Genomic DNA, 24,599 nt, shown 5'->3' on the forward strand with positions numbered 1-24,599 from the left:
TTATAAAACTTCGGACGAATGGGTACATAGAATATTATTAGCTAAAATAAGGGAATATCTTTCAAATAAATAGATTGAAAAGCTGCATAATTTTTGGCCTTCTGTCTAAAGCCATTCTAAGTATGATCATGTTACAAATTTCAATGTTAACGAATATTGATCAACCGCTTCATTTTAAGAATCTTATTGTGTTATATTTTGTTTTTGCTGCTTGTTTGTTTAAATAACTACATTTGAGCTTATTTATTGAAACAAATTATGGTTTGTTGTTGAAAAAATTAAAATTGGGTGTCGAGAATCAATGCAATCAGTTTTGTTTCTGGTTGAGTTTCCCTGAGTTCTGAAAATTTAGTTGAGGTGTCTTCATGGCTTGTTAATTTAAGCCGATCAACAACAAAAAAAAAAGGTTATTTTGAACAATAATCGATGCAACCATATCTTTTTCAAACATTAATTATTCTTGACAAGCTCCCCTTGACCCCACCCCCTATCCCCAAGTCATAATCTAAAATCTGCTTGATCCCCTCATCTACTCTTCCCTCAAAATTTCAGCTGGGTTCCCAAAGCTGTTAATTTATGCTCTTTGCCATGCTTGATATATTGCAGACATGCACTTTGTCAACCTGGATGCAGATTGTACCTTCTAATTTACTTCTACATGCCCTGAAAGTTTCAATTTAATACACTTAACCATTCCTGAGATGTTGCAGATAAGCTTTCTTGACAACCTGGATGCACATAATGTCTATTGCTTTAGTTCAACATATCCCTCAACATCCCCTGAAAAGTTTAATTCTCTTAGCCATTCTTGAGATATTGCATATATGCCCTTTTGAATACCTGGGCACCCATAGTATCTTTTGATCTATTCAGCATTCTCTGGAAGTTTCACTTTAATACCCTAAACCTTTTTGGACCTCCAGAATCAAGCATGCCACCTTTCCCATTAGTAAAACCTGTTTGTAAACAATGGGCAACTTGCATAATTTATGACCCCTTCCCCAGCAGCTTCGGGGGTCATAGTTGTTGGGTCTTTTGACTGTTTTGATGGAATTAGGTATCTAAAATTATGACCAGGTGTCTTTGAGGGATGAGGGAAGGGGGTAGCTAAAAAGGGTGCAGGAGGGAGATTACACATAGGCACCACTTTTGCGCTATTTATTAAAGAACATTCTTACTCAATACGTCTCAGTATGGTGTAAATTAATTGAGTGCTAGTCAGATGTACACTGTTACCACCTCAGGTTGAGTCGATTCATAGGGGGAGGGGCTCGGGATTAGCCCGTTAATTGGGGGAATAGCCACGATACCACTCACCCACCCCCTGTGTACCGGTATTGTAAGGTAATAATATATGATCTCGGAGTTATTTTTCAGCAATATTTGTGGCACCAACAACTGCAACTGGATGTCTGGTGCTAAAGCAAAATGTTATAGCAGTTTGAACCCATGGGTTATATCTGTGGAACAACATTTGTGAGTGTGTCTTACAGGCAGGGGCGTCCCGAGATTCATTTCATTGGGGGGCTATCTTCGTAAATTTTACCGAATCGCTACCTGATTTATGCCGAATTTTCTGCAGAAATCAAGAATTTTGCTAAATTGCGGGCAATTTTGCAAAATTTCTGCCGAAATTTTCGCCTTCTGCGAAAATTTTACCGAATGCCAAAACCGTAGGAGGGGTGGCGCGCCCCTCCCTGCCCCCCTTCCCCCCTCGGGACGCCCCCCTGCTTACAGGGTAACATACATGTTCCCATCCGTGCTTGTTCCTTGCCATGAGATTAGAGAACTTCAAGAATAAGCTTGATTAAGCAAAAATGTAATTGGTATAATAAAAATTGCTTTTTACTGATGCCTTTATCCACAAAGTTTATGTTTTGATTTGCTTTGACAGTCCCCTTGATGATTTTCTGTGACCTTTGAATTTCCTTAAAATTGGCAGTGTATGGATGTGAAGACTAGAACATAAAGCAAGATCCAAAAGCTTGTGTGGCACTTGATTTTAGCAGCATTTGCTTTATAAGCTATCTGATAGGAATAAAATCCCCTGAAGATCCAATTAAAACCATGGCTGTAAGGCTCTGGCTCATTTAATTGAGATCCATTGAACCCCTTCTGGTGAATGCAGATGACAAGAATGTAGTTCTTCTCTTAAAGAGGTCAGATTGAGCACCAATACACACAACATAACAGCTCTTGCTGGCCAGGTTTTTGTTGAATCCCACCTACCCGCCTAGTAACTAAACTTATTGTAAGAGATTTTACCGTTCCACTCTCCTTCTCTCCTAGAAACTTGATCAGATGCAGACCCTGGAAAGGTATAATCATGAGGCTGGCTTTTATTTGGTTGAAATATAACGTATCTTTCTGGTAGGTGTAATAGTTGGCAGAGATCCAGCAACCTCCTTTGGACCCTACTGTCCTCTGAAGCAGTTGGATTGATCTTGGACACTTGAAAGCCAAAACTAAGACAAAAGCAGTTTGTCCGGTTTTAATAAAGATTCAGAAACACATTCTACTAGATTTTCTGATAACAAGAATTTGGATATGTTTACCGTCTACAGAGGTTGGATAAGCTCTGGACGCAACTTGTAAAATGGTAATTAGTTCAATTTCTCCCAGATTTTAAGACTCAGCAATCTTTTCTATTATACGTTCTGCTTTAAGTAATTTAAATCCCATTTGTCATCCTTCATACATACTTGCCCAAGGGATAGAAGGAATTCCTCTGGCATTGACCTTTCTTCCCACTTCCTAAGAAAAAAAATGCTCTGAACCCCTCCCCCCATAGGCTAAGTCTTGATGCACCTATGCCCACATATAGGTAGGATCAGGTCGAACCCCAAATGACAAAAGCAGACACTAGCTCTTGCTCCCCATCAAGTTTGGTCAGGATCTAACAACAAGGTGTGGCCGAATCTAGACAAAATTTCTGGTTGGAAGAATTAAGGAACCCCTCCCCCACAGAGGTCAGATTGGGCTTTGAACTCCAAAAGGCACAATAAAGACACTCACTCTTAATATTTACAGTGGGATTCTTATAATCTTCGAAATAGAAAGTCAAAACCCCAATTTATATGTTTACAATGTTAGTCTGACAACAGTATATTTTTGGATAGAGAGAAAAATATTGCTCGTACTTTTCAGAAAAAAATCTAGTCAATCCTAAAACACAGTAGTCCGCCTTTGACTCTAAGCATGCTAGCCTATTAGGCTTAGGTCTCTTGTTCACCTTTCAGTCCAAGCAAATTCAGTCCCCCGTTTTACATACAAGTCCAGAAAACATTGTCCGTCATGAGTTAATCCAAAAATATTCATCACCCCCACTGCAACTCCAGTAGGCTTTCCCAGTAGGCAAAGCTCATATAACGAGAACAACCTCAGTTCCCCAATTGTCTTCAAAGGCCTGTGGAAATGGTCGGTCATAAATCTTTGAAGACCTTTTATTTGGGGTCTCCAATTCCCTTCAAATGGCTCAGAGAAATTCATAAACTATTTGAATTGCCCTTGTTTCATGACTGTATACCTTAGATCTGCCCTAGGATGGATGGATGATAGACTACCTATCAACAAGTGAAATGACATCATTTTATATAATTCTGAAAAAGGCTTATGCGACGTCATCAATCAAGAGTATACTAATGGCTGGGGACCAAAGAATCCGGTATATCGGGAACTTCAAGACACCAATTGCAACACCAATGCTCACTCCTTTTTTCTGTACGGAGTGCAAGTTTGTGCAGTTGACACACCTCTCATAAATTTCTTTGTAGGAGGGTTCCCATTGCCATTGTTGGCGAGAAAGGGCATCTTATGGTAGCGGACAGTCATTTTTCGTTTTTCCCCCGTCTCTGAAGCGAGCTGTCGTGTCTCAACATCTAAGATACAAGGATCTTGGGTGTCTTCTTCTTTGGGAGTTTTGTTACCGTCAGTAGGCACGCATACTTCCTCCTCCAACTGCCAGGTAGGTCCTCCATTTCAGATTGCTCACTATCAATCTTGTCAAAGATATCCCAGATTTCATCTTTATTTCGGATGTGCCGACTTCATCCAGAGGGTCCTGAAAAAAAGGAAGCATTAGAAAAAGACGAAAGAGTAATAAGCACCAGCTGGTATCATACTAACCACGGTTAGTGTTTTATCTTCCGTTACACACTGTCCTCAGCTGAGGAAACGAAAAAGAAAACTGCAGTTGTCTTCGAAACTTATTTGACATCTGCATTCTGCAACTTTTTAACGACATGGAGATATATTCTTGAGCCCGCTAGATGTCCCACAGATCGTTCCTTGTTTGCTTAGTCTCTTTTTGGTGAAAAACATAAACTTCTGCAAACTGTCCTCAATTGAGAACATTCAGCTTTCATATCAGCCCTCCACAGGGTCGTTTGTAGCCATTTTGGGGGGGGGGGTAGAAATTTTACAGACTGTTTTATCAATAATTAGCATAATGTCCGTTTTGCACACGATACATAGAATGACCGAACGAGTCGGTAAAACCGCTGTGTTTACTGATCAAAATAGAGATTTTGGTAAATGTCATGTCACCATTTCCATGCTCTTTATTTAACCAAATGGAAAATTGTGGAGTCGCTAAAACTGTTCCGTTTACCGACCAAGTTCGAAGTTTCTGTAGATAACATGTCTTTTTATTTAACCAAATAAAACATTTTGGCGGAGTCGGAAAAATGATTTTACTGACTTGTTTTTTTTACCGAGTCTCCAAAAACAACGGGAGGGTCCCCCTCCCCCATACGTGACGGCCCTGGCGTTCCATAACCAAAAAAGTTCCAGCCATTAAAAATATTTTCCTCTATTGCTGTCAAACATTCAATTACTCATGCTAAAAAATACAAGTGCCTCGGATTCATGCTTACTGAGTTATAAAATTCTACTCTTACCTGGTTCAGGACGTGATAAATCCAAGAAAAATCCCCAAAATCCTGTCTATGCCTGGACTAAAACGAAATAAATATGGCGCGCAGAACTGACATGTGCAAAACTACATATGTCCCCACGAAGGCTTACGAGCTACCTTGTGGTACAAATTAAATTGAGAAGATGACCTACTCAGGTGAGGACACTATGCGTGAAGAGGTTAACTTTTGGTTTACGCAGACGTGATCTCATGCAAAAACGCCGGTTTCAGTTTGTCTTCTGTACTTGTGTAAATTTATACTCCATGACGCGTTATCGCATACGTCAATAAACAGATGAAAGACATAAAGAGATAAATAGAATATTTTAAACAAAAAACAGCATATTTAAAAGAGAAAGGGATTTGACTGAACGCAAGTTCTATTTTCATTGTCTACCCGTTACTTGTAATCAGTCATGTGTGTGGGAAATAAATCATGGTTGTTTTTTTTTGGGGGGGGGGATTCATCTGAACAACAACAGACATCCAAGTTACATAAAAATTTTAAAAACTATTGGGAAAATCGGAATAACTAAGAAATTTTGTGTTCGAGTCCCCCTTAATAGTGTTCGTTCAAACTAGTAAAAGGAAAAACAAAGACGCATCCGTACGAGTGAAAGGGTTAGTTTCTGCATTGCTGACATTTAAAAATCCTCACAATAACGCTTTTTCATTCAAAATCACTGATGTTCAAATAGCCATCTCACCAGTCCAAAATGCATGTTCTCTGAAATGTAGATATAGACTATATGTAGGACATACTGTTGGGAATGTGCTTTCATGATGACTGGCTCTATGTTATAGTGATGTTTTGTTTTTTTGGACGACCGAAATATCTGCATTATCAGTGTATCTTGGATTATTATTTTCTTTATTGGCATTCGTTCTTATCTCTTTGAAGGTTACGACCACCTATGGTTTTCAGTTCAGCAAGCTCAAGTCTAGATAGCTGTTCCTTAGAGGGAAATACTGTCGACACGCAGATCAACGCCTCATCTGGTGCCAATGGACCTGATAGAATTACATTGATTGTAGATAGCACACGATTTATTGTAGAAAAATCGTTACTATTGGCTAAGCCTAATACCTTGCTTGGAAGGTAGGCATTTGCTCTAGCTTTTATTCTTTATATGTCTATATGCATGTAATGTGTGTTTGTGGACTAAAAGCTTCTTATGAAATCTGCTTTCGTTGCAATTTCAAAAAATTGCCTTGTTGATATCCTTGATTTCAACTTTATTGTGAATCGTAGAAACCACAAAGAAGGGGCAAATTTCCAATGTTTCCAAGAGTAGGGTCTCCGCCTCTAGATTTATGCAGATGGTCATATAAGAAATTGGCATTTTTGGAACTTCATTTGAACTGAAATACAAATCGGTTTTTCATCCATAGATTAGAGGATTTTTCCAATGAGAGGGAATCTGATAGCTCTACTCTATGGTTTCTCCTGTACTTTTTGGGTGCAAGTATATACTTACGCTAAATGAATTAAAACCAAAAGACTGAAAGTGTAGGAAGATCATAGACGACTATTTCAATGCTAGAATATTTAAAAATTAAGCATTTTCCAAAAATTTAACTGTAGACTTTTTCTTTTGAAAACTCAGTTCTTGCAGTAATGCGCTTTTTGCCATTCTGATCTTAATTCCTCTTTCCACCAAGTAAGCCTTGAGCTATCCATCTATTGGATAGCCCAGCCTTACCAACACAAGGATCAAACCCTTTAGACCTAATATCTCACTGTCTTTGCTTGTAATTAATTTAAAAAAAAAACTTCCACAAAATACGTTTTTCAAAGGATAGTAAAGAGCTCCATTAAACCAAAAATGAATAAATATAAAATAATCTACCAAGCGTAAAACTACCACAAATAAGCGTCGATAAATAAATGAAACCCAAAACGAACATAAATAACAATAAATAACCGATTCAAGCTCAAAACGAGCAGATATTAACATAAGTATGGCTCAAAACCCCTGTGCCTTCCCAAGGCCAGAAAGTAATTTGCACTTTACTGAAAAAATACAAATGAATGTGCATGGTCATTTTAATATACATATGCTGATATTTATTCCTTATAATGTTAATAATATTTGGTTTATTACAGTTATAAAAGTGAAAACATTTAAGTTTTTTTTTTTTTTTTTTTTTTTTTTTTTTTTTTTTTTTAATATTATTATTATTAAGTTGACACGTCAACTGATTTTGAATTGAAACTCAAGTATTTTGCAGTTGGCATTAAGACATGGCTAATTGTAGGAAAAAAGCCAAGACAGATAGTCCAAATAATTGAGAGGCAAAAATGTTTAAATTGCACGGGTAAATGGTGGGAGTAAATATGACTCTCTTATTGGACAAGTACTTGTGTGTTAGTTTTTGGAAAGGCAGGCCAGCCTAGATTCTCAAGCAGGTTGACCAAGAATTTAAAATTCACATAGGACCATTATATTACCTGGAATGAGAGGCAAACAAGGCATGCCCGCCTGTGGTCTTAGGAAGGTTGACCAAGAATTTAGAATTGACACAGGGGCATTAATTTGCTTGGAATAACAGGCAAAAAATCGTTTAAAGCCATCTTCATCTTCCTAATAGTACCTATTCATTGCCTAAGCTCAGCCCTGCATTCTGAGCAAATCTAAATTTTTCAATTTCTGGGTCACTCACTTGCCTGAGGCTCTGGGCGGGTGGGCGCCCCCAAATATTGTTCGAAATTCCTCTCTCAATTTAGCACTCGTTCGCGGATGCCCATCGTCACCAATCACTTTGCAAATAGTATATAATCAATGCCCCAGCTCAGTCCAGCATTCTGAGCAAATTTCAACTTTTCAGAAATTTTTCAATTTTTTGGATCACTTGCCTGAGACTCTGGGCAGGTGGGGGCCTCCAAAAACTGTCCCAAATTCCTCTTTTGCCTTAGAAGTTATTGGTGTGTCAATAAGTTGACACATTAAGTTGACAAGTCTAATATTGGCAATATTTTGCCAATTTTACAACTTTTTTTTTTTTTTTTTTTTTTTTTTTTTTTTTTTTTTTTTTTTTTTTTTTGTGAAGGGGCTGAGATAGATGGTGTTTTTTGTTTTTCAGTAAAAGGTTATTTATTTTTTCAGAATGTTTGGTTCCGGATCAGACCTTGTACGTCCGAATGAAAGAGGTGAATATCAGGTCGCTGATGGCATATCTGGAACCTTGTTTAGATGTATTTTGGATTATTATAAAACAGGATTTATAAATTGTCCTCCGTCGACAAGTGTTCAAGAATTGAAAGAGGCCTGCGATTATATGCTTCTTCCATTTGATGCACAAACCATTAAATGCAAGAATCTACGTAAGTTTTTACCTCGAATATTTCTTGATGCGTAAACGTTTTTGGTAAAAAGCAGTTTTTCTTATCGTAGTAATTAAAATAAAAATTTAGCCTTTTGAACTTTCATTGAATTTTAGCTTAAATTTAAGTACTATTCACAATTTTAGTTATGCGAGATGTTCAGTTAGTAAGAAAAGACCGCGTTCCAAATGTTAAAAAGATTTTTTTTTTGTGATTGGAGGAAGTACAAGAATTTTTGACTTTCAATGGATTGACAAGTACACTGCGTGTATTTTAATCTTCATTGAGGCACACAGATCTCATCCTTGGCTAGAGGAGGGCCACAAAAGTTCGAATTATAGGCCAATTTTTTTGCAGAAATGGAGTCCTTTAGACAACACTTGGGGAGAAGGAAAGGATTCAAGCTCTAAAATATGTTAAATAGTTGCAAGAGAACGAGAACTTGAAAAATGTACTGTTTTACTGATAGAGGGGGTGTCCTAACCCGCTCCCATCCTCCTGGTCGTCCCTAGTCCAGGACGATTGTTTGACATTAAACTAGCATTTGCAGATTAAAATACCCTCATTTGAGAATAAGAGTCCCAATAAAAGTATGTTTTGCACCAATCAATAACGTATTCGTTTCTCTTTCAAATTATATACTACCATAAGGTTTAAAGTTTTTTTATCGAACTTGTTTTGAAATAGAGCTAGTTCCTTGGATACGTTTTCTTATGCACATATATTTATTTGATCTTGCCAGTTTTTCTGAAATGAAAAAAAAAAAAACAGAGAAAGGAACCGCCAAATCCTTAAGGTAAAAAAATATGTTCACAAATGTGGCGTGCAGAACTGATCGTGTAGGTGCAGCCTTTTTTGCTGTAAAACGATAACGAACGGACTCGTCTTCTGTGCTTAATTAAAAAAAGACTCTCACTGGAGATGCTATAAGTTTTTTCTCCAAATTTTGGTATTTTGAAAGAATACTTTAGATCTTCAAAAAAGAAAGTTTTCCAAGTGGAACTTGTTTGCAAAATTCAAGAATGTAAGCAGTTTAATTCTAGTATCCTCAATTTTTTTAGATTTTTATGTGACGATTGACGCGTATGACTAATTTTTCCAACTTTTAATAGCTTATTGCAATTGATTTTTGTGATTTTTGGCTTTCAATAACCAACTGTAATTATCAAGTTGCGTTCAAAAGCACTTATTGAAACCTATTGTATTTAATTATTTGCTTATTTTACTTCAGAGCTTGATAAGCTACAATTTGCCAATTTACAGGCAGAAAGCTCTTGGAATATGTAGCAATACTTTTCATTAGGTTTAAAGCTTTCGTGAGTTTGTAAGATTTTATTGATTTTTTTGTTTATGAGAAATTCGTTTTTAGGTTCAAACCGCGTTATTATGCTTATTCAATAAGTTATTGCAATTAATTGTAATAAGCTTTATTGAATGCGGGGCTGGATGAACATCTTCTCACTGAAGAAATGGAGCCAATGCTTGTAGTAAGAAGAAAGTTGTAGTAAGTCAGATTTAAAACTGAAAAAAAAACAACAATTGAACAATCGAACTCAGCAGCAACTCTATAAGAAAATTAAAATAAATTTTCTTGTGAATTATTATCGCTTCTAATCAGCAGTTATACCAAACCAATCCTGCTCAACTCATCCTCAGGGCTATACTGTGGTGTTCTCCTCCCCATAGTATAGTGCAGACGGTTTGATATCATTCTATTTCCCCTTCTTGCTTTAGTTTTGTTTTTTTCTGTTTAAAGCTTTTTCCAATAGGCAATGTTTAGAAGTCCTCCAAAAAAAATGTCCCCCCAGATCCCAAATCAAATTCCAGTGAATGTGCCATAGTGAAAGATACCCATCTTGGCTGGTCAAGCACACTTTCTCAAAGTTCAAATGATACCTCCAATTCGGAGAATAGGACAATGATAAGTGTAGGGGCTAATGCAACCATAAATGATGATGATGGGTTTCAAGAAGTCCTCTCTAGAAGCTCTAAAAAAAGAAAAAAAAAATCTCCCCAATCAAAAGCATTTCCCCTCTTTCTGCCCAAGATCCTCCCTCCAAAAACTTAGGAATTTACCTTAAAATTACTCCTACTACCCCCTTTGAAATAAAAAAGATCACTGAAATATGAGTTGCAATTTTTAAATTGATAAAATCAATGTTCTCTCTTAATATTGACCGTGATGGATCTCTGCTAATAGCTGTAGAAGATCAGAAATCAGCAGATACAATAATTAACCTAAAATCCCTTCTGAATACCCCAATTATTGCGTCTAATTGGAACCAAAAACAATCACCAACAAAAATAGTAGTTTATAATGTTCCCCCAGAGATATCCACTCAGGAGTTAAAAGAAGGGCTCTCAGATAGGGCTGGAAACACAATCCCAGTTGAGGATGTTACCCAACTTGGCAAACCTAACTCTAATAGCCTAAAAACTAGTAGATCCTTCTTATTCACACTGAAAGAAAAAATTAATAGCCCAGAAAAATTATTCGTATTTGGGCAAATCAAACCAGACAAGGAGTACAAACCTAAGCCTATCCAGTGCCAGAAGTGTCTCAAACTGGGACACACGACAAAAAAATGCAATGAAATTCTCCGAGAGTAGTAATTGTAAAGCTTTCCATCCTAAAGAGTTGACAACTTGCAACAACACTCAGCCTACATGCATCAATTGCAAAGGCCCACATGAATCTACAAATAAATCATTATGCCCTGTATACAAGAAAAGAGGTCTAACACTCCAAATATCAACAGAGAAGGCCATCCCATACCCCTTTGCAGCGATGGAAGCAAATGCTGCCCAACAATACCAAATAAAGCCTGTAATGAAACCAACCAAAACCCCCACGTCAAATGCCCCCAATGCATCAAGCACCCCATATAAAACACCATCTTCTAAGCCCCCTAGCTCAAATCCCTATCAGAAGGAATCACCAAGCCAACAAGCCTCCTTGTCCGGTGAGATGAGGTCAGCCTGGCCCCCCCTCCCAAGAAGAAACAAACCAGAAACACTACCAGGAATTAACCCCTTAACCGACAAACAGGATGCACGACCAAAAATGTAATCCCCAAATACATGCTTATTTATTCTAACCTCTAATGCGGTTCCGACCATGAACGTACATTAACTACAGAACACAAAAATCATTATAGAATTGGAAAAAATCTACATCCCACATAATATGCTCATTCAAGCAAAAAAAGATCTTGGTTTACTTTTAATAAAGCTGAACATTTATAGATAGCTATATGAAGAATAAATCAACAACAAAACATATATCAATACTCCAGTGGAGTGTAAGATCACTCACAGAAAATAATCTAAATGAACTAATATCTTTTATGAATAATAATACCATTAATATTGCTTGTCTCCAGGAAACTCATTTAACCCAAAATCAACAAATTAAGTCTCCGGGATACACTATCCTCAGAAAGGATAGATATTCAGAGAGAAAAGTAGGTGGGGTAGCTTTATTAGTGAAGAATAATATAAAATTTTGTGGCATCAATTTTCCAGATTTTGCAAATGATGTTGACGCAATTGGTATCAGTGTTTGGCTGAATAATTCAAAAACCTACATAATAAGCTTTTATAACCCTAATGGCCAAACTACAGATGCCAAGGATTTCTTTAATTATATAAATAATTCTAATATGTTAAAAAATATTATTATTTGTGGAGATTTCAATGCCCATAGCCTTTTGTGGGGGAACAAACCAGCAAATAAAGCTGGTAAATTCATTGAGCATATGACTTCAAATAATAATGAATTGGCTGTTGCTACCCCTCCAAACCTGAATACATATTTCAACCCCAAAAGTGGCAGATTCTCCACAATTGACCTACAAATTGTGTCATTAAATTTTTTGAATAAAATTTACATAAATAAAATTGATAGTCTATGTACTGACCACTTTGCTATAGTTTGCTTCCTAAATGAACCTGCTGAAACTATATCTCATACATCCAAATACATCAACACTAAAGCAAATTGGTCTATGTTCCAAAATAAGCTAAATGATGAAATTACAAGTTTCACCCAAATTTCATGCATTTCAAACACAACAGTTGACACACATGCTGAAGCCTTGACATCTTTACTAATAAATGCAGCTAATCATGCTATCCCCAGGACAGCACCTAAGAAAACATTCCCTAAACACATTCCTAAAGCATGGTGGGCAAATGATTGCCTAAATAAATGCAGAATAAAAAAGGCGGCTAAGACAAAATTCATAAAAAAAAACCATCACCTACTACACATATTAAAAATTACAAGCAGAATCTTATCTAAAAAGGACTATAATAGATGCTAAATATAAATACTGGAATAATTTTGCAAATAATCTCTCCAGAGAAACACATGAGCCAATTACACACAAAGTTATAAGCCACATCTGTGGGAAAAAGACTTCCCCTAACCCACTCCTGTATGAGCTTATACATAATAATACCCATTATGACAATGATAATGAAAAAGCTAACCTATTTGCAACTCTTTTTGTTAATAAGCTAACATAAAATAATCGAAGCAAACTGTCCCCAATTCCTAGGAACCCAAGTTACCAACCACGCCCAGGATCTGAGTACATAACTAATCTATTTTCAATCCAGGAATTGAATAATGCAATACATCATGTTAGGACCAAAACTAGCGGCAGCTATGACAATATATAACCTACATGGATAAAGAATCTCACACCTTCATACAAACAAGAACTGCTAAATTGTTATAATCACGCTTGGGCATCTTCTATGTTCCCCAATATATGGAAATGTTCGTCCCTCCTACCAATCCTAAAGAAAAATAAACCTAAAGATAACCCTGAGTCTTAAAGGCCCATAATGATTACTCCTGTGCTGGGGAAAATAATGGAGAAAATGATCTATCACAGACTCCTCTGGTTTGTTGGGGAAAATAATATGATCCCTCACACTCAAACTGGATTCAGGAAACACCACTCCTCAACAGATGCTTTCATTTTGCTAACAAATGCAATAAATGAATCTTCCTCAAAAAATAATGTCCTATTTGCAGCTTTCCTAGATTTTGAAGGGGCATATGACAATGTGAACCACCAAATCCTTTTAAACAAACTTGCAAACCTTGGAGTACCCCCTAAGCTAGTATCTTTTATTAAATCCTTCATATAAGTGCGAAGTTTAATTGTTTGTGTTGGTTCAGACTCTTCACCCCAAAAGACAATAACCAAATGCCTAACTCAGGGAGCAGTCCTCAGTTGCCTCCTATTTGCCCTATATCTCTGGGACATGAACCTACCCCACACGAATCTACAATATGCTGATGATCTCGTGCTATGGTCATCTGGCAACACCTTTCAGATAGCACAGTCAAATCTGCAAAAGTCACTTTTCCAGTTTGAAAAATTCTCTCAACATTCAGATTTACCCATTGCACCCACCAATTCAAAAATAATCCAATTGCACCGGAAGCGAAACCATGTTAATGCAAAACTAACTCTAAATAAAACAACTATTCCAGAAGATAATCATATTAATTACCTAGGTCTCATGCTTGACCAAAAACTTAATTTCCACCTCCACATTTCAAACACAATAAAAAAATGCTAAAGATAAACAAATATACTACAAAGACTTCTTTCTACACCCTGGGGCCGTAAGGAGAAAACCTTACTCCAGTTTTACAAATCACATGTAAGACCCAATATTGACTATGGGCTCATCGTCTATGGTGCATGTGCAAAGACCCAGATGCACAAAAATTTAAACAACACAAAATGATATAACACGTCTCATATTTGGTCTTAGGAAACCCACAAGCACCAAGTTTCTGCTTATGGAGAGTGGATTGACAACAATAAGGGAGAAACGTAGCTTTCTCTTGACAAAACATCTTACAAAAATTGAATCAAATAGCTCACACACACTACATAATTGGTTAAGAAATCTAGCTATGTATAGAGGCATTGCAGATGAGTATGCCAATATTCAGAAGAAGTTCCCCATACCAGCAAAGTCTATTGGACCTACTTTCCCCCGATCCCCCCCCATGGAATTGGTCAAGTCCCATAATAAATACTGATTTCTCAAAGTGGAATAAAGATTTAACCCCCATTGCTTTTGTCCAGAAAAAAATTGCAGAACTTAATACTATTACCTATAAAAATCACTTCCAAATATTTGTTGATGGGTAAAAAATGAATGAGAAGGTTGCAAGTGGTGCTTTCCTTCCTCACCTGAAAATTACAATGGGCAAGAGTCTATATAATAATTTATCTATAATGTCTGCTGAGTTAAAATCCATAATCATGGCATTAGAACACCTTAAGAAAAATCAACCTTTTATTGCAAATTCAAATAATATTATCATATATTCCGACTCTCTAACAAGCCTTGATTTGCTGGCCTCAGCTCCTCAATATAAGTTGGACATTGACACTTATCATTGTCTCAGTATTATTGATAATCTTGCTTCAAGTGGCATAAAAACTTATTTTCAGTACATTCCTAGCCACTGTGGCATAAGTGGTAATCATCAGGTTGATGAAATAGCAAAAAATTCTATAAATATTGACCAGCCAAGCGGGAGACCAATCCCAATTAGAGATATTTACCGATGGAGGCTATCAGATATTAATTTTAATAAGATTAATCCTCTTTTCCCCCTTTCCCAATAAGAATCTTTCTAAAATTTATCATGGAATTTGTTCTGGAACAAATGGACTAAATTTCCTTGCATTCTCATATAAGTCTTCTAATTCAAGTGGTTCAATTCCCCTGTCCCCTCTTTGCAGGCATTGTAATATGAATAATGAAACAATTGACCATCGCCTATTTGAATGTAATATGCTGACGTCTGCACAACATACCTTGCTTTGTAAACAGTTAAAATGCTTCAAACACCACAAAATCTCACTATCAGCCAAGAGCCTAGCCAACTATACATGCACACAGAGCACAGAAATCGATATCTATCATCTTATATTTGAACTCCTTGAGTCAAAAGATCTACTGAAAGATATCTGACAATATCTAATAAATAAGAGAGGACCAAGCCAGTAGCTCTGTAGCCCACAGAGTGAAGCAAAAAGAAAAGGGCTAAATAGTATTAACTGAATAGCCCGCCTGCTGTGAATTAGAAGAAGAAGAAGAAGAAGTTGAAAGTGTTGCTTTTCTTTTGTCTTCTCCCCTTAAAAATCTGCTCCTTCGTGACTAGCTGTACAAACCAAGATCAGGTCAAACTAATCCAATCGGAGATAAACTTGGATCTAAAGTAAAATTGAACTTAAAACAGCAAGTTTTGATTTTCAAATAAAAGTAATTAAACCTTAAACAGAAATAATCCTGCTTATTTCCTCAACTCCTCGCTCTTTATGCTAAGGGTTTACCACTGCTTAACTGAAAGCATTTTACAGTGCAGAAAATATCGTCAGTTGGTACAATGATTGCAAATATTCTTTTTACCGAGTGCCTTTCTAAACATCTGAAGTGAAAATTTTATTGGTTGACATAAATACCAATAACTCAGCCCTTTGATTCTCGGAACATTCGGAAAAAGTTAATCGCATTGCGCATGTTTTATAGTAGTCATTCTTGAAGCTTTGGGGGGAAGCTTCACTTTAATGTTGACAAGGTTGGCACCTTCTCATATGCAGGATAATTTCTATTCGTTTTACGTTTTAATGTCACATTTTACTTTTATTTGAAGAACCTGTTTTTTTTGTTTGTTTTTTTGTTTGATTTTAATATCATACACAGGGTTATCCGAAATACGAGGTGAGCACTCAAATCTTTGCGCTTCACACTTAAGCTCAGCTTTTGTTTGACGATACTGAGGAAAAAAGGGGCTAATTCGGGTGTGTTTGCTTTCCAAAATAAATGGAATTTCCATAAGAAAGAGGCATGCAGTCATTCCCACCAAAATTTGCTCTTTACACTGAAGTTCAATATTTACTACAACACTTCTATATTTACAAAACTGACGTTTACCTTTAAAAACTACCGCTTTCGCAATAAGAGGGAACTGTCATCCGCTGAGCATCCACATATTCAACATTTTTGGGCCGACACTATTGTCTTGCAGGATATAAAGGCAGAAATTGACACTTTGTTGCAGCATAATCTCTTGTTACTTAAAAGACACTCGAACTATAAATCTCTATCCAAATATACCGATAATTTACCAATAGTGTGATCCAGTCACATCATATGATTATTTGTAAAGGTCTAATTGATAAACTTTTGGAGGGAAAGTGAAAATATTGTTATATTTAAAACTGAAGATTGAAAGTAGGTGTAGTCGTGCGTGAAAATACTATGTCCTCCCTCTATCTGTTCCCCTAGAACTACGACCACAAGGGCTCTGGTGCCAAAGTAATGGTCAAAGAATTTTAGAAGAGAATTCTTTCGAAGGGAAATTGTGATTTCTAGTGCCCTTTTCGTGAGTTGGAAGATAATGAAGAGTAATTGCAAGCATAATATGCCCTCCCTCTCTCTGTTCCCCTAGAACTACAACCACAAGGGCTTCTGGTGCCAAAGTAATGGTCAAGGAATTTTAGAAGAGAATTCTTTCGAAGGGAAATTGTGAGTTCTAGTGCCCTTTTCGTGAGTTGGAAGATAATGAAGAGTACCTGCAAGCATAATATGCCCTCCTTCTCTCTGTTCCCCTAGAACTACAACCACAAGGGCTGTTGGTGCCAAAGTAATGGTCAAAGAATTTTAGAAGAGAATTCTTTCGAAGGGAAATTGTGAGTTCTAGTGCCCTTTTCATGAGTTGGAAGATAATGAAGAGTAATTGCATGCATACTATGCCATCCTTCTCTCTTTTCCCCTACAACTACAACCACAAGGGCTGCTGGTGCCAAAGTAATGGTCAAAGAATTTTAGAAGAGAATTCTTTCGAACGGAAATTGTGAGTTCTAGTGCCCTTTTCATGAGTTGGAAGATAATGAAGAGTAACTGCAAGCATACTATGCCATCCTTCTCTCTGTTCCCCTAGAACTACAACCACAAGGTCTGCTGGTGCCAAAGTAATGGTCAAAGAATTTTAGAAGAGAATTCTTTCGAAGGGAAATTGTGAGTTCTAGTGCCCTTTTCATGAGTTGGAAGATAATGAAGAGTAATTGCAAGCATAATATGCCCTCCCTCTCTCTGTTCCCCTAGAACTACGACCACAAGGGCTGCTGGTGCCAAAGTAATGGTCAAAGAATTTTAGAAGAGTAATTGCAAGCATACTATGCCCTCCTTCTCTCTGTTCCCCTAGAACTACAACCGCAAGGGCTCCTGGTGCCAAAGTAATGGTCAAAGAATTTTTAGAAGAAGATTCTTTCGAAGGGAAATTGTGAGTTCTAGTGTCCTTTTCATGAGTTGGAAGATGATGAAGAGTAACTGCAAGCATACTACGCCCTCCTTCTCTCTGTTCCCATAGAACTACAACCACAAGGGCTGCTGGTTCCAAAGTAATGGTCAAAGAATTTTAGAAGAGGGTTCTTTCGAAGGGAAATTGTGAGTTCTGGTGCCCTTTTCATGAGTTGGAAGATAATGAAGAGTAACTGCAAGCATACTATGCCCTCCTTCTCTCTGTTCTCCTAGAACTATAACCAAAAGGACTGCTGGTGCCAGAATAATGGTCAAGAATTTTAAAAGTTCTTTCGAAGGGAAATTGTGAGTTCTAGTGGCTTTTTCATGAGTTGGAAGATAATGAAGAGTAACTAGGCCTTCTTATTGTCTTTTCTACCGGGAATGTCATTGTGGCGAAACACGACATAAGATTAGGATTGACTGTAATATTGAGAAAGACTTTACAGAGCCACAAACAGATTAAATGCTTGCAGTTCTCGAGACAGGAAGCAAACCTATGGGATATGTGAATTGTATATAAAAGAATTCATGTATAGATTTTGAAGAAAAGACATTTGTTTTGCTTTTTTAAAGCAGAGTAAAAAAAAAAATACTAAATAGAATCTTATATATCTTAAATAAATTGACGGGACATCCCTCCTTCTCTCTGTTCTCCTAGAACTATAACCAAAAGGACTGCTGGTGCCATAATAATGGTCAAGAATTTTAAAAGTTCTTTCGAAGGGAAATTGTGAGTTCTAGTGGCTTTTTCATGAGTTGGAAGATAATGAAGAGTAACTAGGCCTTCTTATTGTCTTTTCTACCGGAAATGTCATTGTGGCGAAACATGACATAAGATTAGGATTGACTGTAATATTGAGAAAGACTTTACAGAGCCACAAACAGATTAAATGCTTGCAGTTCTCGAGAAAGGAAGCAAACCTATGGGATATGTGAATTGTATATAAAAGAATTCATGTATAGATTTTGAAGAAAAGACATTTGTTTTGCTTTTTTAAAGCAGAGTAAAAAAAAAATACTAAATAGAATCTTATATATCTTAAATAAATTGACGGGACATCTTTAAAACTACACAGATACTTTATATCAAATTGAATGGTAACATAAAGGCCAGCATATTGGATATTGACAAAACAAAGATCACACAGCGAATTAAGCATTACAATTTTAGGATCCAAAAGACTTTCCCCGTTGATTTTGCTTTCCATGATCATTTCAAAGATATAAAATTCATCCAACAAAAGAAGGGAGAAAATACCCCCAAAAGCGGGTATGATCAAGTTAAAAATAATACCATCAAATTCGATATGTCTGAATTCCTACAGCGGAAGATTCACGTTCCTACTTTAAAAAAAATTCTAAGATTTGTATTTTTCTCAAATACAAGGACGATGTCAAAGATGCATGTATTTATATTAGTTGTTTTGTTTTTTGTTTTTTTTTTACTTCCGAAAATAAGTTTTTTAAAGAAAAGTAAAGAGCCGTATTAAACTTAAGACGAGTCGAAATAAATTCCTATAATAATTCAAACTCAAAACGATCAGAAAGTAATATTAAAGAATAAATGAAACCCAACGCGAACAGAAATTAGATACACAGTCAGAGCCAACAAACATACAACAAGTAAAAATTACATCGAATATTCTAATCAAACTTAAAACGAACAAAAAATACTACAAACACGAGTTTTGCTACTGCCCCCTTCCCCCTCTCCTAACTGTAAAAGTCTATAACCTACTGCTTCATTTGCGTTTGATCGAAAACTATGTCTGAATAGTCCTTGGAAAGAATTAATAAAATTAAACTGAATATTTGGTATATAATGATATTGATTGCTGAAAGCTCAGCAGTTCAAGATTTTAAGTACAAAAGAAAATATTTGTAATATAATTCGTTTTCAGTGTTTTGAGTTTGAAATATTATTGGAATTTATTTCTACGGGTCGTAAGTTTAATACGGCTCTTTTACTTTTCTTTGAAAAACTTCTTTTCTGGAAAATTTTTAAATTAATTTCTGTTCATTTCTGATTGCCAAAGTTTCATGTTTTTCAGCATTCCTCATTTCAACATCAAAGTGATGTTTTTTTTTGTTGTTTTTTTTAACACTAAAGTTTCTTCAACATTCCCTGAAAGTAGTCACAAGTATATGTAGTAGCAGTTGCAGTCGCAACCAGTCTCATTTGCAGCCACAATAGTAGCAGTAATAGTAGTGGCCCTAAAAGTTTCAAGCTAATACCCTTACCCATTCTTAAGATATTGTAAATATGCCTTTTTGATAACTTGGATGCATATTGGTTCTTATGATTTAACTCGACATACTCCTCATTATTTACCGAAATTTCATCTCAATACCCTTAGCCTTTTCGAACACAGCTAGAATAAAAAATCCTCCCTTTTCCTAATGCTAAATCCCGTATGTAAACATGGCAAATTGTATAATTCACAATCCTTACCCCAGGGGCCATGGAGGGCATTGCATCTCCGGAGGCATTGTTACTAGACCTTAGGACTATTTTGCTCAAATCGCTTCTTCAAAATTTGTATCAGTGATGAGGGAACGAGCATCTAAAAAGGGTAAGGGGACTGGTTGCCCTCCGATAGCTGTTCAAAATCCCCTAAAATTTTCGACGTAATACCCTCATCTGTTCAGCATCCCTCTTCAAAGCTGTGGGGGGTTATGCCATCCCCATGGGCATAGTTATTTGAGCTTATGACTATTTTGAACAAGATATCTATGTAAAAAGATCTCCCACTTTGGTAAACTGGATGTACATAGTGCCTTTTGATTTAGTATAACATACCCCTCAATATTCTCCAAATTTTCACCATCATAGCCTTAGCCTTTTAGCGCTATGTTTTGCCGCGATAGGCCCTTAGGGTGGAAAATGGCACGGGATGTTGCCGTGTTGTCCTTAGGTCAGACCACTGAGACTCTTAAAATTGATACTGGATTTTGTGATTTTCGTTTGAATAAGATCTATACCAAAATTCGCATTCGTGACATTTGCATCTTTGTAGTTAGGGGCTTAAAAAGATGTATGCATGTTGGGTTCTTGGGCATTTATATTTGAGTATGCAATTTCCATTCAGAATTTACTAAAATTATGAGCATTTACTTATGCTAATAACATTGGTGGCTACCTTTAAGCTTTGCACATTTAAAGTGTTTGGAATTAGCATAAACTGGAGATTCTTTTTATCTGTAACTTGTTTCCAGACTTTTGATTTGGAAAAACCAAAGTTCGGAGACGATTGTAGGTTTTTTTTTTTCTCTATTTTATGCAACAGTACAAGTTTCGAATGTTTCGATTACTATTGACATTGTTACTCTTTAATGCTTACAGTTCTTTACCTCGAAGCGTTCGATGAAGTTAAAATTGAAGGGTACTCACTATTATTTGAAGGCTAAATTTGCATACTCTAATCTAGCATTAAGTATGGATATAATGACAAGATTTATTTAGAAATCATCTTTCACGACAATTGAATTTAAAAAATGACATTAAAAAAATGACTAGATCACTACAAAAATAGATAGTTTTGATTACTATTGGTGCGGGTACTTATTACTTACAGTTCATTACAACGAATGTTTGATAACTTCGAAGTTCCAGGGTATTCGCCAATGAGTGAAGACTCAAATTCATATTTCCTAAACGATGATTAAGTATGGACATAAAAATAGGACTTATTTAAAAAGCGTCTCCCATGACCAGAAAGCATCGAATTGTCATTAAAGGAAACTAAATCACAGCAATAATAAATGCAAAATCAATAAGAAAAGAACCATTATAAGATTGATGGATTTTAATACTTATAAATCATTATGATAAACACAATTGGTAACTAGTTATTATAACGAATTTACCAAGATTCCTTGATTATAAATTGGTCAATCCTATCTATTCCCATCCACTAACTGTGTTTTCTTACAGATGGCCTACTTCACGAATTGTCCAATGAAGGAGCACGTGTTCAGTTCGAATCGTTTCTGGAGTCATTAATTTTGCCTGCGATGGTAAGCTCAGCTCAGCGTGGCGATAGGGAATGTCACATTGTCATACTATTAGATGACGATGTTGTTGAGTGGGACGAAGATTATCCGCCGCTACAAGGAGAAGAGTACGCACAAAGTAAGTAGAAATGTCCTGCAAAATATAAGAGTTTGCCATCAAAGTCCTACAAACAAACAATCTTGCACCTCAAATGTTATTTTATGAGATTAAATACGGCCTAACAGAGGTATGAAAGGTTTTCTTTTCCTGGGAGGTGACAGGATTACTTCTTCTGCTACTTAAACAACTGCAATGATGCAATATGTCATGGGCTCCAGAAGCTTACTCTGGTCCAAGCAACCCATGATGAAACTAAAACAAACCTCGTAAATTATACAAAACAAAGAATGAAAAGAAAAGAAGAAGTAATACTGGTTAACAAAAAAAGAAATACAATGCAATTATGTTTATGTCCCGGAACACAAACAAACCAAGAACATAACTACATGTAATGAATAGAAAATAGATTCTAAATTCTTATAATTATTATGCTGGGCATTTAGTAGTTTTTAACTTCAATAAATCATAGAAAAGGCAGAGCGAGTGGACTCCACTCGAGATGCACAAAGATTTGAACTGTCACGTGTATCTTGAGGATGAAGAAAAGACCTCGTAATAAATAATTTGGAGAATCATATTAAATTCTTAGCATAAATAAACTAATGTGCAAAAATAATCGTGAAAAAAAACACCTATCCCAGGCGAGGGTGGTGTTTTTCTGTATTCAAAATCCTTTCTAACTAATTCTCATTCTTTTTTTACTTCTTAGAAGACTGTGTGGATTATACTGAGTCAGGTATACTGGTTTAATTGTCATAGGGAGCCTACACATTTAAAAATTCCAACACATCCAACAAAAAAGGATGTATGTGTATAAAGGTGTAATTATTTTAATTTATCGTAATTTATAGATAAACCTGTAAAGGCCTTTTTGTGCACCTTGAAAGACAAACCCATATATACTATGATAAATATATTATAGGTATAACTCGATATCCTACGATTCTCCATCAGTGCACATACACATATGTATATTTATATGTCTATACATATTTCAGTTTTCCCTGTAATATTTTCATTTTGTTTTGATTTAAAAAAGGTATCAAATCCATTGCTTTTGTACCCAGGATTTTACTGCGGTGGGGGGGGGGACTGACATGACTTTTCTTGTGGGTGGGGAATCTACTTTTATGACACATCTCTGGCACAAGATCTGAAAGAAAATACGAATATTTTTCTTCTATTATTTGAATATATTCTATTTATATTTTAAATTTTAGCTATTCCTAGCACTCCGTTGTATCGATTTTTTCGGTACATTGAGAATCGTGATGTTGCCAAACAAGTATTACGTGATCGAGGTTTGAAGAAAATACGTCTTGGAATTGAGGGCTATCCTAACTATAAAGAAAAAATTAGAACACGACCCGGTGGCAGAGCAGAAGTCATTTATAACTATATCCAAAGGCCATTTATCAAGATGTCATGGGAAAAGGAGGAGGCTAAAAGTAGACATGTAGATTTTCAGGTAAATATAACTTTTCTCTCTCTCTCTCTCTCTCTCTTTCTTTCTCTCTCTCTCTCTCTCTATCTCTCTATCTCTCTCTCTCTCTCTCTCTCTCTCTCTCTTTCTTTCTTTCTTTCTTTCTTTCTTTCTTTTTGTTTATGGTTTTCCGTCACTAGAATAGCAAAATAGTTTATAAATCAGTCAGTGAGGAATTCCTACTGGTTGATAAAAAAATATAATTATTAGAAAAGAAAGAACTATTTATTTTATTGAAATTTTAAACAAAAATGGACTTGACACTTCAAACTTTTGAAATGAGAACCTCCATAAAGGATTGTGTATCTGGGATCTGTAAGAAAAATTAATTTGATTTTGTCTGTAAGAAAAAGTCTGAGAATGTTCCTATCAAAGGTTCAAGGCATTCAAATCCTTAAGTTAATCAGAAATAAAATAAAGACACATTTAAATGTCAAATTTGGAGAATATAAATTGAAAAATGAAGTTGTGGTTTCACTGGGAAGTTTTTTGTTTGTTTTGTTTCTGAGAAAAATTCGTGACCCAACTTACTACATGAGATTTCGGCAAAATATTTATATTTCCCTATTGTCTGGGGTACCCAAGGTATCCACAAGTCCAACTATTAGAGAGAAGGGGGTTTGTCAGAACAAAATAGCACATTTTTGGGAAATTATTTTTCATTTTTCTATGCTATTTGCCTTTCTTTCTTTTTTTTCAAATTGATAAGCATCATCGATATTACTTTCTATGGAAATGAGGATTCTGGTTATTGATCTTAATAAATATTCAAAAAGTAAATCCCAGCTTCAGGAATCGGGGAGGGGGGGTCCACTTCCAGAACACGGTCTCGTGTCGACTTCTGGGGCCCAGATTGTGTTCTCTTGTAACCCTAAAGTTATTAAACCTCCTTCCTCAGTTTCTAGTAAAACCAAATTAAAAGGTGTATTGTCATATTATGCAAATAGCAGTGAAAAATTAAAATTCTTGTGATTGGCATTTTGAAAAAAAAAAAGTAAAGGGAGCTACTTTTTGAAGAAAAAAAACTCGAAAGGTTTGCTGCATAACAACTTGCAATAAATTTATCTAGAGCCTGTACAGGGTTTCAATATTTTGCAAAAATCGCACACGAGAAACTGGGCCCGAGTGGCTATGTTTATAGAATCAACATTAGTTTATTACCTGAATAGACACCAGATAATATAGAACAAGCACTGAAATACGCAAGGGGGGTAATCAGGCACCACCCGTTTAGCAAGAATGATTGAGCCAAACGAGTTTAGATTATCACACATAAACAACTGCTTTTGTTCCTGTGTCACCTGCTTCAAACGGCTTAGGAAACCTTTTCTGATGCCAAGGAAGAAAAAACACAAGGAGCTCTCGAAACAAATATTGTTTGTAATCTGTTATAGACTAGTACGCCTATTAT

At 36.0% G+C, this 24,599-nt stretch overlaps 1 protein-coding gene across 2 annotated transcripts in view; it reads left to right on the top strand.

The window, feature by feature from the left end:
- Positions 1–24,599, top strand: part of mri (BTB/POZ domain-containing protein mrityu) — a 45,637-nt gene that overhangs the window by 16,995 nt on the left and 4,043 nt on the right. The window contains exons 3-6 of one of the 2 annotated variants that reach the window (XM_089089675.1): positions 5,817–6,014; positions 8,023–8,240; positions 21,526–21,723; positions 22,926–23,173. In XM_089089675.1, coding sequence (XP_088945801.1) covers positions 5,817–6,014; positions 8,023–8,240; positions 21,526–21,723; positions 22,926–23,173 — 862 coding nt within the window. The remainder of the gene's footprint in view (positions 1–5,816; positions 6,015–8,022; positions 8,241–21,525; positions 21,724–22,925; positions 23,174–24,599) is intronic. The other variant, XM_089089676.1, reaches the window with a different exon arrangement.

This window comes from Artemia sp. Qi Xiang Cuo, chromosome 5 (genome assembly GCF_049724085.1).
Source record: "Artemia sp. Qi Xiang Cuo chromosome 5, ASM4972408v1, whole genome shotgun sequence".
NCBI lineage: Eukaryota > Metazoa > Arthropoda > Branchiopoda > Anostraca > Artemiidae > Artemia > Artemia sp. Qi Xiang Cuo.